The sequence below is a fragment of the Chelonia mydas genome, chromosome 14 (assembly GCF_015237465.2).
Source record: "Chelonia mydas isolate rCheMyd1 chromosome 14, rCheMyd1.pri.v2, whole genome shotgun sequence".
NCBI lineage: Eukaryota > Metazoa > Chordata > Testudines > Cheloniidae > Chelonia > Chelonia mydas.
In genome coordinates, this window is record NC_051254.2 from 23,423,168 (window position 1) to 23,435,753 (window position 12,586).

The following is a 12,586-nucleotide window of genomic DNA, read 5'->3' on the forward strand; positions in this document are numbered from 1 at the left end:
GGCCGAATGCAGGTAAAACAGCAGAGGACATACAATTCTCCTCAAGGAGTTCAGTCACAAATTTAATTAACGTGTTATTTTTTTAACGAGCGTCATCAGCATGGAAGCATGTCCTCTGGAATGGTGGCCGAAGTATGAAGGAGCATGCGAATGTTTAGCATATCTGGCACATAAATATCTTGCAATGCCAGCTCCAAAAGTGCCATGCAAATGCTTGTTCTCACTTTCTGGTGACATTGTAAATAAGAAGAGGGCAACATTATCTCTTGTAAATGTAAACAAACTTGTTTGTCTTAACAATTGGCTGAACAAGAAGTAGGACTGAGTGGACTTGTAGGCTCTGAAGTTTTACATTGTTTTGTTTGAATGCAGCTATGTAACAAATATCTATACTTGTAAGTTGCACTTTCGCAACAAAGAGATTGCACTTCAGTATTTGTATGAGGTGAATTAAAAAATACGATTTTTTTATCATTTTAGTGTAAATATTTCTAATAAATACACACTTTGATTTCAATTACAACACAGACTACTATATATATGAAAATGTAGAAAAACATTCAAAATATTTAATTTCAATTGGTATTCTATTGTTTAACAGTGCGATTAAAACTGTGATTAATCGTGATTTATTTTTTTGAATTAATCGCATGAGTTAACTGCGATTAATTGATAGCCCTAATAATGTTATAGGCCAACTATATTTGTTTTGGCTAGCCGAAATCATTTATGAATAACTAATTCTAAATAACTTTTGCTTGTCTTGATGCTCTGTTTATCTAAAAGGGTTCCTTTTCTGCTCTTGACACTTGTTTCATATCATATGTTTTTATAAGAAATACCATAAAATGTTTTCTAAGCAGCCACTTGCCAAGTCAACTTTGTGTAATCTCCTCTTAGAGTTGATTATACAAAATGGCTTCTGGCTGTATGGCTTCTGGCTGTAAAATGTCTGGTTATTGTGCAACTCCAACCTGGCACTTAACGTTGTGCAAAATTTATAGTCTGTGTTGTTCTCTGCACCCTAATTTTGAAATAATGTCTCATCTTCTGTACTATGGGCAGTTTTGCTTCATATTTTACAACTGACTTGATTATGGAAGAATTGAAACGTCTGAATCTTCTTCAGTTGGGCAAAACTAGAACTAATAAGGGTAGCAGCTGACCTTTGTACCAGTTTTGAGATACTTCAGATGCCTTAGGATGGACATAAGTGGACTAGTTACTCACTGGAAAAGAATGCTTGTTTAAACACCTGAGTAAATCAGCTTTGGCCATTGCTGATTTGCCTCAACAAACTGGTGGATCTTAGGGGGCACTGTGAGGACCATTTTTTAAAATGGAAAGCTAAAGTTGATATGCAGTACTCACGCTTGCCCTCCTTGTCCAAGGAAAGTATAACTATTTCCTCTCAAATAGCTTCAGTATAAAGAGCCTATAGTCTATATTTATTAGAGCAATGCTGCAGGTGATTTAAGAAAGCTAATATAATTCAGATGACTCGTTTAGGTTCCCTAATCACAAAATGGGTGTCACTTAAACACTTCAGCCTGAGTCCATTTCCATTATTTTTAACATAATGATTGAGTCATCTTGTAGCGCAGACCTTGGAGTTCTCCTTCCCATCTAAACCACTAAACCAATGAACAATTTGGTTTAAGGACTTTGGTATCCTCCAGGAGAGGACTCCTTAGTCTGAGTCTTGCTTCTCAAGAGATTAACTGCAGGAAAGGTGACTTGAGGACACCCAAGACTCTCTATCCTGAATGCAGTACAGCATGAAAACAGAGCCTGAGAGCTTTTTCTAAGTAGAAAATCCCTAGTCACTATGCTTCTTGCCACAGAGGTTTGTACGCTGCTGCACTCAGTGCATTCTACTCATGCTGTGACCTCTTCAGGCCTCTGTCATTGGGCCAGACAATGGGGTGGAGGGGGGTCTGATGTAGGCTGAGACCAGATAGGGTGATGCAGCGCATGGAGCCAGCCCACTCAGCTGGCAGCAGTATAAGGAGAGGGCTGTCATCCAGAGAAGGATGGCATAGAAGGCGGGGGGGGGGGAGATAAGGACTTTTGAGCTCTGTAAGGGAAGGGATTTTTCAGTCTCTCTAAAGCCTGTCCCATCTCCTGAGATACTCAAATCTTCCTGGAAGCCCAGGAATAAAAAACTAAAGACCCCTTCTAAGATATTTCTGAAGCTGTCTCCAGAGGGTTCATATTACTCTGCGTCTGTCACTTCAAGGTAACTACTTGCCGTAGCAATCTGCTCCGTCCCCAGGAAATAAAACTCTTGTGATTCAGGTAATTGCCAGACCTGCCCTGGGCTCCACTGCTTCCTTTTGTTGTTCCGTAACTTGTCTGGAAGTGAAATATTTCCTCTGACCTTGAACCAAAATGCTGTCCTTTGGAAAGTGCTAAATTGGTGTTCTAGCAGGATTGGGATTCTTACCAGAAATGCCTTCACATCAATGAAGTTCACTCTTTCCTGAGGATTTTTGAACTCCAATGATCTTCCCTTATTCCTGAGGGAGATCCCTCCTCGTTTCACCCTTCATTGCAGAAAGATCATAGAGACAGCTTGCTCATCTCCTGATAGTAAACCTGGCTTCTCAAGGCTGCCTGGAAAATTATACAGACTGTCAAATGGCTTTGCTGACATAGGGCATCTGTCTCTTCATGTGGGTTCAGTCATGCCCTGCCCCAAGGAAAAACAGTCTCTGTGAAATCCTGTGCCTTGCCAGAGGGATCCCCTTAGTGGGCAAAAGTGAAGCATAAGAACATAAGAATGGCCATGCTGGGTCAGACCAAAGGTCCATCCGGCCCAGTATCCTGTCTACTGACAGTGGCCAATGCCAGGTGTCCCAGAGGGAGGGAAGCACTTATAAGGGCGGGGAGAGAGATTACCTCAGTGCAGCTCACCTTTCTGCAGCAGGACAAAGTAATAAGATGTCTTGGTAGTGACTTGGGGGCAGCACCTGAGACTTTGAGGCCTGGTGGTCAGTCATGAGAAAGAGAGCCTTTGACTAGTGCAAGCACTAACTCATCTGGATACATAGTCCGACACCAAGCAAGGCAGAGTCGTCTTGGTTGGAGAGCCTTCAAATGATCAATCTGATCCTACAGTTTTATCTAGCATCTCAGAAAGCAGTCTTATTAGTCCTGGTTCAATGTTATCCTGAAACCATCTACTTCTGTGGGCAGAATGGCACTCTGGGAGCAGGGAGGTGTGGAAGGGGAGAATTTCAGACTTTTATTTGTGCCTTTTTGAAAGGCTCCCCTTGAGGCCCTCTGGGAGGATAATGGCATCAGCTCTGCTAGTTTCTGCAGTAAAATTTTCAAGTGACTAAGTCTCATTGACTGGGCTCCGAAGTGACATAGGTGATTGTGAAAACTACCTCAAATTTCTTAAAGCATTATCCTTCTCCAGCAGAGCTTTGGCCTAGTCTTCCAAAAGCAACACAAACCATCTTTTGACTCCCTGTCATCAGTTGACCTTCATTTCCTGGATCTTAGATGCATTTTGTTGATCACCTTTTCCAGCAGCGCTGGGGAAGTTGCAGTCTTCTTGCATCTGACCCTGTTCCTGGTTTTCCATCAGGGCAAGGTTGTCCTTTTGTTATGACTTTGAGAAAGAAACTAAGTCCTTTTGCTCTTCCATTTAAATCATAGTCCTTCTCTGCTTCTGTCCTCCAGCTGCAGGCTGGGAAAGAAAAGCTGTGGCATAAGTTAGACTTCAGAAGGGCTTTGAAATACTACCTGTCAAGAACAGAGCCACTTGAGATGTACACCCTATTCATTGTGTTCAGAGGACCTTAAAACATCTGGATATGCTATTGGAAGTTGGAGCAAAGCTTGCATTCAGGAAGCATACAGAATAGTAGAGATCTCTTGCCCAGCTATAATAAAAGCCCACCGCAATCCCCATATTGTTACTAGAGAGGGAAGAAGCATCAGCAGTGGATAAGCCCTGTGTACGTAGCATTCTCCATATATTCCCTTAAATAAATATAGGCTAAACATACAGGCTTTGGCTGATGCAGGCTTTGGCTTCTGTCTTTGGAGTAGTACTTCCATCAGGGAGCTTTCTCTGGATATATGAAAAAGGGAGAATCTTTCTCTCCTCCCCACCTCCAACAAGTGATTGATTATTAGGGCCCTAGGGTACATGTCCTCTTTTGTCCCTTAAAGTGTTTCCTGGAGTACTGCCATTAGAGACCAGACCATTTGTTGTAGTAAATATCATAAAAGGACAAATTTTAATTGTACTTACCTGAAAGCTTGACGGACGCTGCTAACCAAGAGGAATTTTTGAACTGGATTGAAAAGATGTATTTTTCTCCCAAATTAGGGAGACAGACTAGTTTAACCAGATATATTACTAATCAGAAGGAATGAAACTGGAAATGGGGAGGCTCCAAAATCTTTCCATCTGATTGTTCCAGAGAAAAGGGAGAAACCCAGATATCTCTGCTGTCTTGACCTAGTTATGCAAAGCAGACTTTCAGGAAAAGAGGATTAAAATGATCCCCCTACTGATATTAAAAGAATTAGTAGTTTATCATTCAGTTGTCCACAACCAATAAAATTGCTAGCTGTAGGCTTTTTGCCATCTTTTTATACAATGTACTGAAAGAGTTGTACTGAATATCTTCTCATCCTTCTAAAGAACGTTTGAAAAAGGAAGAGAAGACCCGTCAAGAACTGGAAAAAGCTAAAAGAAAACTTGACGGAGAAACAACAGACCTTCAGGACCAAATAGCTGAGCTGCAAGCCCAGATTGAAGAGCTAAAGATCCAACTAGCCAAGAAAGAAGAGGAGCTGCAGGCTGCCCTTGCCAGGTCAGAGACTGGTGGCGTTTGTGGTTAGATAAAAATCAGTGGGATTTTATTTCAGATTTACCTTTAATCCATTTTCAAGATTATACTAATCAGAGTTGGAAGTAAGGGAAGCTAGTATAGCACCAATTGCTTCTTTTTATTTTGAGACTGCTGAGGTTTCCTATCTGAGTAAGTTGCTCCTGTATTACAGACTAACTGCAAAGCCAGGAAGGTATTTAAGGCTGAGAGACTAGTTCTTATTTACACCAAAGATATGTCTACACAGCCTGCAGCAGCGAGCCTTCCAGCCCAGGCTGACAGACATGGGGTTGCGGGGCTCACACTAGTTCTCTAAAAACAGCTGTTTAGACAGCTTTTTGAAGTTGCTGCTCAGGGGTGAGCCTCAGAGCTGGAGCTCTGGCCCAAGCTGCAACTTCAAAGAGCTGTCTACACAGCTATTCTTAGAGCAGTAGCGTGAGCCCAACTCCATGTCCCTCAGCCTGGGCTGACAGGAGCACTGCCATGAAGGACTGTGTAAATGTACCCCAAAGCACCTCTAGATTGCCAGAGTAGCGTAAAGGAGCTTTGGCATAAATGAGAATCTGGCCTTATCAGTATGTTCCTTTTCGAAGTTTGTAGTAAAAAGAAATATGTTTTGCATTTGTAGGCTAGGATTACTCTGCAAAAGAGCCTTTAACTTATCAACCCACTTCACTTTAAAACAACTGCAGTTGGCATATTACAATTCAGCATCAAGGTCGCAAGACCACTTAATCATAAGTAAGTCAGTCAGTGGCTTTGACATTCCTCAAGAAATATTCAAGAATTTGCATTTTCTCTGACACCAACCACAAAAAATTCTGCACAGTAAGAAATTGGGCTGTGAGTGTGAGTGAGGTTAATAAACCTTGGTTGGGGGTGGCTGACTACATTTTAAACTTAATTTCTGGTTATTGATACGGGTTTGGCAGCACCAAAATGTACTACGGTTACTTTATTTTTAAGTGATTGTTTTACACCAAACAATCTGTTTTTAAAACAGTTGATCTACTTGGACAACTCTGCCAATTTTCCATTCAGTTGTCTGTGATATTAAATGTGGCAGAAGAACTGGTAATAGAACTGCTCTCTGACCTTCCTGGCTGCTGGGCCTTTGGAATCCAGCTCTGTGCTGGCTCTCCCCCCTCTAGTCACTATTTAAAATAACCTTGCTGCTATACTAAGGTTTCTTACTAAAAATCCAAAACTTATTGCGCACTGTTTTTTTAATAGTGTGACTAGAGACACAACTGCAAAAGTCATGTCAGTTTTCATGACTCATGATTTAGAAGTCTTAGTATACTGATGAGACACAAATTTTGGAGAGAATTTAGTATAGGAGTTAGAGAATTGGAAGACTGGAAGTAAGACCACTTTAATGCCCAACATCCCTAACAGTATCTCTCTTAATAACTGAGGTACTAGTCTCAATACACTAAAAATGTATATGTTTGTTTAAAGGTGCATTTTGACCGTTGCTGCTTTAAGTAAAATCTATTTGGGTTCCATTAACTCAAATTCCATTATGAGAACTGGTAGTGAGTAAGTCTTATTCCGTCTTTAATATCCAATCTTATTCTTGCCCATTCCTTATCTTGTGTCCATATTTAACAGAGGTGATGAAGAAGCAGTTCAGAAGAACAATGCACTGAAGCTAATACGAGAGTTGCAAGCTCAGATTGCAGAACTCCAGGAGGACCTTGAATCTGAGAAGGCATCACGCAACAAGGCTGAAAAGCAGAAGAGAGACTTAAGTGAGGAGCTGGAGGCCCTGAAGACTGAGCTAGAAGACACCTTGGATACCACTGCAGCACAGCAAGAATTGAGGTGAGGTGACCAGCACATTTTAAAAGACACTGTTTAAAGTCCAGGTTTAATTTAAAGAGAAAAAAGTTACTTCATAAAGATGTTTCATGTAACCTTAGCTTGAAACTAATGTCAGTGAAGATTTTTGGCTTTAATAATTTTCCCATATAGCTCTTTCCAGCTGACAGTTACAAAGTGTTTTACCAAAACTAATGAATTACACCTCAGTACCCTTTGAGGAAGGAAAATATTAATTGCAAAAAAAATACAGATGGGAAACTGAGTGGTAAAGTGACTTGCTGAGGCCCCACAGTGAGTCTGGTAGAGCTGGGAATAAAATCCAGGTCTACCAACTCCAGATTATTAATTGTGAAACCATTCTTCATCTCTCCTTGGCCCCACCCCACCCAATCCCAGGTGTGGATTGTGAACACTGCTGTATTATGCTGCTGTGGAAGCAACTGTAACACTTCATGTAGACAGCAAGATACTGAAGTTCAAAAAGAAAATTTGCTTGAATGAGGAATAAATTAGACTATAAAATGTTGAGCTTTAATAATCTAGAGTAGAACGTCAGAGTTATGAACACCAGAGTTGCAAACTGACCAGTCAACTACACAACTCATTTGGAACTGGAAGTACACAGTCAGGCAGCAGCAGAGACCAAAAAAAAAAAAAAAAAAAAAGAAAATGTAAATTACTTTAAAAAAAGAAAAAGTGGAAAGCAGCGTTTTTCTTCTGCATAGTAAAGTTTCAAAACTGTTTTAAGTCTATGTTCAGGTGTAGACTTTTGAAAGAACAACCATAACATTTTGTTCAGTTCCGAACAACCTCCATTCCTGAGGTGTTCGTAACTCTTAGGTTCTACTGTATTATGATGCTTTCTCCAGGACAAAGCGTGAGCAGGAAGTGGCTGAATTGAAGAAAGCTATTGAAGAAGAAACCAAGAACCATGAAGCTCAAATACAGGAAATCAGACAAAGACATGCTACTGCACTGGAGGAGCTCTCTGAACAACTTGAGCAGGCCAAAAGGGTGAGTGGAAATTGCAATTGCAAGCTACTTCATGTGATAGCTGAAATTTTCTTGCTTTGGGATTGTATACACTTCTGTCAAATAACACTGCCAGTCTTGTCCCTTTGTCTCATACTTGCTCATGGAGCTAATAGATCTTCAGTGATTGTATATATCTGCTACAAAATGACCAGGAAGCTAGAATTCTAGCTCAAATACCAACGTGTTACTATTGGACACTCCCAGGATCCATCTCCCTGACAGACTTGGAAGCGATACATCTAGAGACACAGTATTGTACCAGATATTATTAGCTGAATACTTGGTACAGCAGTCTGCAAGCTCATTTGATGAGAAGCACTTCTCAGAATGTGTAGATTGCAGAATGTTTCCAGAGAAAGTGGTGGTAATTTGGGGCTTTATACAAAAAAATTCATATTGGCTAAATCAAGGTACTGTAGATGCTTTCACATTCAGTTCTGACAATGTACTTGAGTTGTGACCCATAATGCCCATTTTGTTCTAGTCCTAGGCATCTTTAATACACACTGCCAAATTGTGCAGTAGTGTTGTGACTTCTGTGATATGACAATATTCTGAAATATCCTAATTTAATGTTATTGAATTAGATAAGTATTTTATGAGTTCACTGTATTAAAAATTCAAGTATTTGATATGGGATTGTATGTAACTTCTTTAAGGAGAAGGCATGGCTAATGTAAAGCCTAGGACAGTATTATGCTTCAGATGACAGTTTGAAACAATGAGCTAGACAAAGAAATAAGCGGGTTTCCTGACCTACCTCTGCATCCATCCTTTTGAAGCTGTGCCTTGAGCATTGTCTGGCTGATTACCTATTTATGGTGGCTTCAAATACTCAAATGTGTTAAAGGAGTGACTCTCAGAGCCATGAGTGCGTTGGTTCTTAGCTGAAGCTGTGTTGAACTTGTGACCACAGGAAAAATCCTGCATGGGGTTTGAAGGACAAAAAACAACCAGAGCCCTTGCTGGTGTGAGGGGATGATCTCTGGTAGTGTGCATGTAGGTTATTTTATTGGTTTAGTAGTATGTTTTCTCTAATGCTTTTACATTAAGAATAAATGTGTTTGCTTAGAAAGAGCTGTGTGGTAACTTAACTGGCAATTACATGGAAAAGAGAAGCAAAGCAGGCCTGCTTAAGCAGTCTGTCTTTGCTAGGGAGGTCACAGCATAGTCAGGGAACTGTTCGGCCTGGAGAGCTCCTGGTCAGAAGGGGGAGAGATTTAGGTTTCCACCCAAGAGAGGTAATGACTGAGAGCCAGAAGTCTGGACTGGGTGCTGTTGCTAGTCCATAGACAGGGAATACAGGTGCAGTTATCTTGAACTGTGACCATTTTTATGATCACTGTCACCCTAGCAGCCAGGGTGAGGACTCCCTCTTGTTAATTACATTTGCATAGCAATGTCTTCTAGTAGCAGCTACAGTATCTTGTTGAAAAGTGAAATTGTTTCAAACACTGCCAAGTGTAGTACGCTGAAGTCTGTTTAACTACAGTTGTCATAATTCACTAATGCCTTTGCAAATAATTAACATTACTGTGTGTTTTCTATGTTAAACATAGGGAATACTGCAGCAGTTTCTCTTTGAAAAGGCAAAATTCTTGCTAGTGGGAACTACAGCATTAAGTAATGCTGGTGGAAATGTAGTTTATCAACCTGAACAGCTTTAATGCTTAATATAATTATGTAAGACTTAAACACTTTTTGTTAATTTAAAACTCTTTTTGGATAAGCAAATATAAAGGATGGGAAAATACCTGCAGTCTTACCCAAGGGTCCTATGCTGATGTGTGAAGCTGCCATTTTTCTATGTATGGCTAACACTCACATTAGACTCAGTTGCCACTTGAGTTTAAAAATGTTTTTTGAGGTCAAATATTTTGTGGGAAAGTGCCTGATGGAGAATAATGTGAAGTGCTATAATTAGTGATGCACTTTAATTTTGTGCTTTTCTAGTTCAAAGCAAATCTTGAAAAGAACAAGCAAGGCCTAGAGACTGACAACAAGGAGCTAGCCTGTGAGGTGAAGGTATTGCAGCAGGTCAAAGCAGAGTCTGAGCACAAGAGGAAGAAGCTAGATGCTCAGGTACAGGAACTACATGCCAAAGCATCAGAAGGAGAGAGGATTAGGGCAGAGCTGGCAGAAAAGGCTAACAAACTGCAGGTAAGATGGAAATTGATCTCTTCTCTGGCATACTCTTACAACCACAAAATCTTAACCTTAATTGGAAAATGAGCGAGGAATTAAAAAAATCAAGCATCTGGAGAAGTGACTGCAGAACATAGATAAACTTTCAAAACACCCCATTGCATTTTGGTCTTGCATCATCTGCTAAAATCAAAGGACTCTGCAAAAACACGCCTTGCAATGACTGAGATGTATGTGCATGCTATATGGTCAGCGTGAAACCTGAGTCTACAATTAAACTCTTGAAATGATCCTGCTTAGTCACAGTATAGTCTACAAAACTTTGAAACTGTTCTTTTTAAATAAATAAATAAATAAATAAAAATCCAGACTTGGAATTTCTAATAAAACTCCATTGACTTCTGTAAAATGGAAATGGATGAAAAATATGTAAAGCTTTTCTGCAGAGTACAAGAGAAGTTTAAGTAAAAATTGGGCAAACAACCAGAGACAGTTTTAAAAATTGTCAGGCACTTCCTAAATATTAAAAATATGGAACATTTTACCCATATAAAACTTTAACTTTTTATTCAGTTAATTACAGGTCTGAACTTTTTTTATTCATATTGTTGCTATCTGGGGTTTGTTACAAAATTAACAATATCCTTAGCAGCCGGCCAATAAATCTCTCACTTGCCATCTTCCCTTGCACAGTGATTGTAAACACAGATTGAGCTGTTGATTCAAATTTGCAAAAAGTTCCATCAAACAGTTGTTTTGCACTGTATCTTAAAGGCCCCAGCCTTGGTCTCTGCTGAACAGCAAAAGAGTGAAGTCTAAAGCAGAAGTGTCTGTAGTGAGTATGCAGTTGCCAGGTTTTCAAGTCTGGCACTTCACAACTATCGAATAGGGCAAAGGGAAGAGGTGGTCTTTGAGAGAAGCTTCCAAGCAATTTACAGCTCTATATACAAAAGCTAGTGCCCTGGATTGCATTTTTAATTGTTTCAGAACCATTAAAATGCAGGGCCTTTTATTTAGGTAAAACAACCTAAACTTACTCAAAGGTGGGTGGCTCCATTTCATACTATCTGAAACTCCCAAGCAGTCCTCAAGTAGTCCCAAGGTAGGGGTGCATTACAATAGCACATCCTGGAAATAACAAGCTTTGACAGTTGGCAGGGATCTGTCCGAAAAGGTTGCAGCCTCTGGACCCTGCTGTCCCTAGGGAATCCATGGACAGTGGTAGATCCCATAAGGCAGCCCTGTAATGGAAATACCATTTAAAATACTAATTGCAATATTACCAAAAGCAAAATATATGAATACAAAAGTGGTTATGGGATTGTTCTCTCAACAGCAGTGGGAGGTAAACGTGCATTTGAAAGAGATTTATTGTTTTAAAGTCATAATTGACATTCAACTTAAAAATGTAAAACTTAGCTAAAATTATTACCTGGGGGCATCTTTGTACCTGGAGCTCTCATTCCCTTAGCTTTCATGCTTGGTATATGTTGAGCGTTGTGGTCTTTTGCACCCATAGCTCTCAACAGCGTACAGCTGCTACAGCAAACCAGCTGCTTGGTGTTACCTTTTAGATTGCTTGCTTTGCAGAATGAGCTGGACAATGTCTCAAGCCTCCTGGAGGAAGCAGAGAAGAAGGGCATAAAGTTTGCCAAAGATGCGGCAGGTCTGGAGTCTCAGCTTCAAGATACACAGGTGTGTTATCAGTTGTAGTAAGAACCCAGTTTTTAACACTGAACTTGTGTTCATCAATAGAAATGTTCAGCTGTGGAACTGAAAACTGAGGGTCTCAGTCTCCTCTTCCAAAAACACTCCTCTAGAAGGCTTTGTGAGGAACCTAAGTATCCACATTTGCTTAGCTTTTTGAATTGGGTATGGCACTGATATTGCACTCCCTTCGTTTCCCTCCCATCGGTAACTTGTGGGCCAGAAATCCTTGGCTTACGCAAATAATCACTGCACTGGCTCAGATGAGCCACTGTGCACTGAAATATGTACTATGTTGCTGACTGTTCAGCTGCATTGGGAGCTCTAGTTCAAAGGGAATTCTCCAGTTCAAAAGGAATTATTTTGGGGAAGTCCAATGGCCTGTGTTATGCAGGTGCTCAGACTAGATCAGAGATCCCTTCTGGCCTTTGAATCTGTGAAAAAACTGACTTTTCATGGCGGACTAGAGTTGCTACTTTCTAGACTTGGCCGTCTCAGTAAGGTTCACTTAGTGTTTCTTATGTTCTACCAACAATGATTCCATTGGCTTTACTGAGCCAGTATGTTAAATGTTCATGTAAACCAGGCTCTTGGGGCACCTGTAAGGCATAAAGGAGAGTCTCTCTCTCTCTCCTCCTTCCCTCTGCCCTTGAGTAACTTGAGATCTTAAAATTACCTAGCCCTAGTGTTTGTTTTGGGTTAATGTACAAATAAACCATGAAAGGTTATGTACATTCTTTACAGCCATTGTCAATAAAGAGTTTGTGTGCATTTAATTTCCCCTTGAATAAAGGAAAACAGGGAAAATATACTTAAAAATATTAGCATTTAAATTATTGCAGTTAGACTTGAAATTTTGACGGTGAATTGGGTGAGGGAGGGACATAGTCAGCCCCTGGCAATTTTGAAACTTACATTTGTGGAATGTAACAAAACTTGGAAACATGCTAAAAATCACAGGATTTTGTTGCCTTCTTTTCTGCCTCCCTAGTCTTTTCTCCCCTGTTACTCTTGTCCCA

The 12,586-nt window shown here is 40.3% G+C and overlaps 1 protein-coding gene across 3 annotated transcripts in view; it reads left to right on the forward strand.

Moving 5' to 3' along the window:
- Positions 1-12,586, forward strand: part of MYH10 (myosin heavy chain 10) — a 135,675-nt gene that overhangs the window by 105,436 nt on the left and 17,653 nt on the right. For all 3 annotated transcript variants that reach the window (XM_043527745.1, XM_037914430.2, XM_037914433.2), the window contains 5 exons: positions 4,664-4,835; positions 6,468-6,680; positions 7,550-7,694; positions 9,669-9,875; positions 11,451-11,555. In XM_043527745.1, the coding sequence (XP_043383680.1) occupies positions 4,664-4,835; positions 6,468-6,680; positions 7,550-7,694; positions 9,669-9,875; positions 11,451-11,555 (842 nt within the window). The remainder of the gene's footprint in view (positions 1-4,663; positions 4,836-6,467; positions 6,681-7,549; positions 7,695-9,668; positions 9,876-11,450; positions 11,556-12,586) is intronic.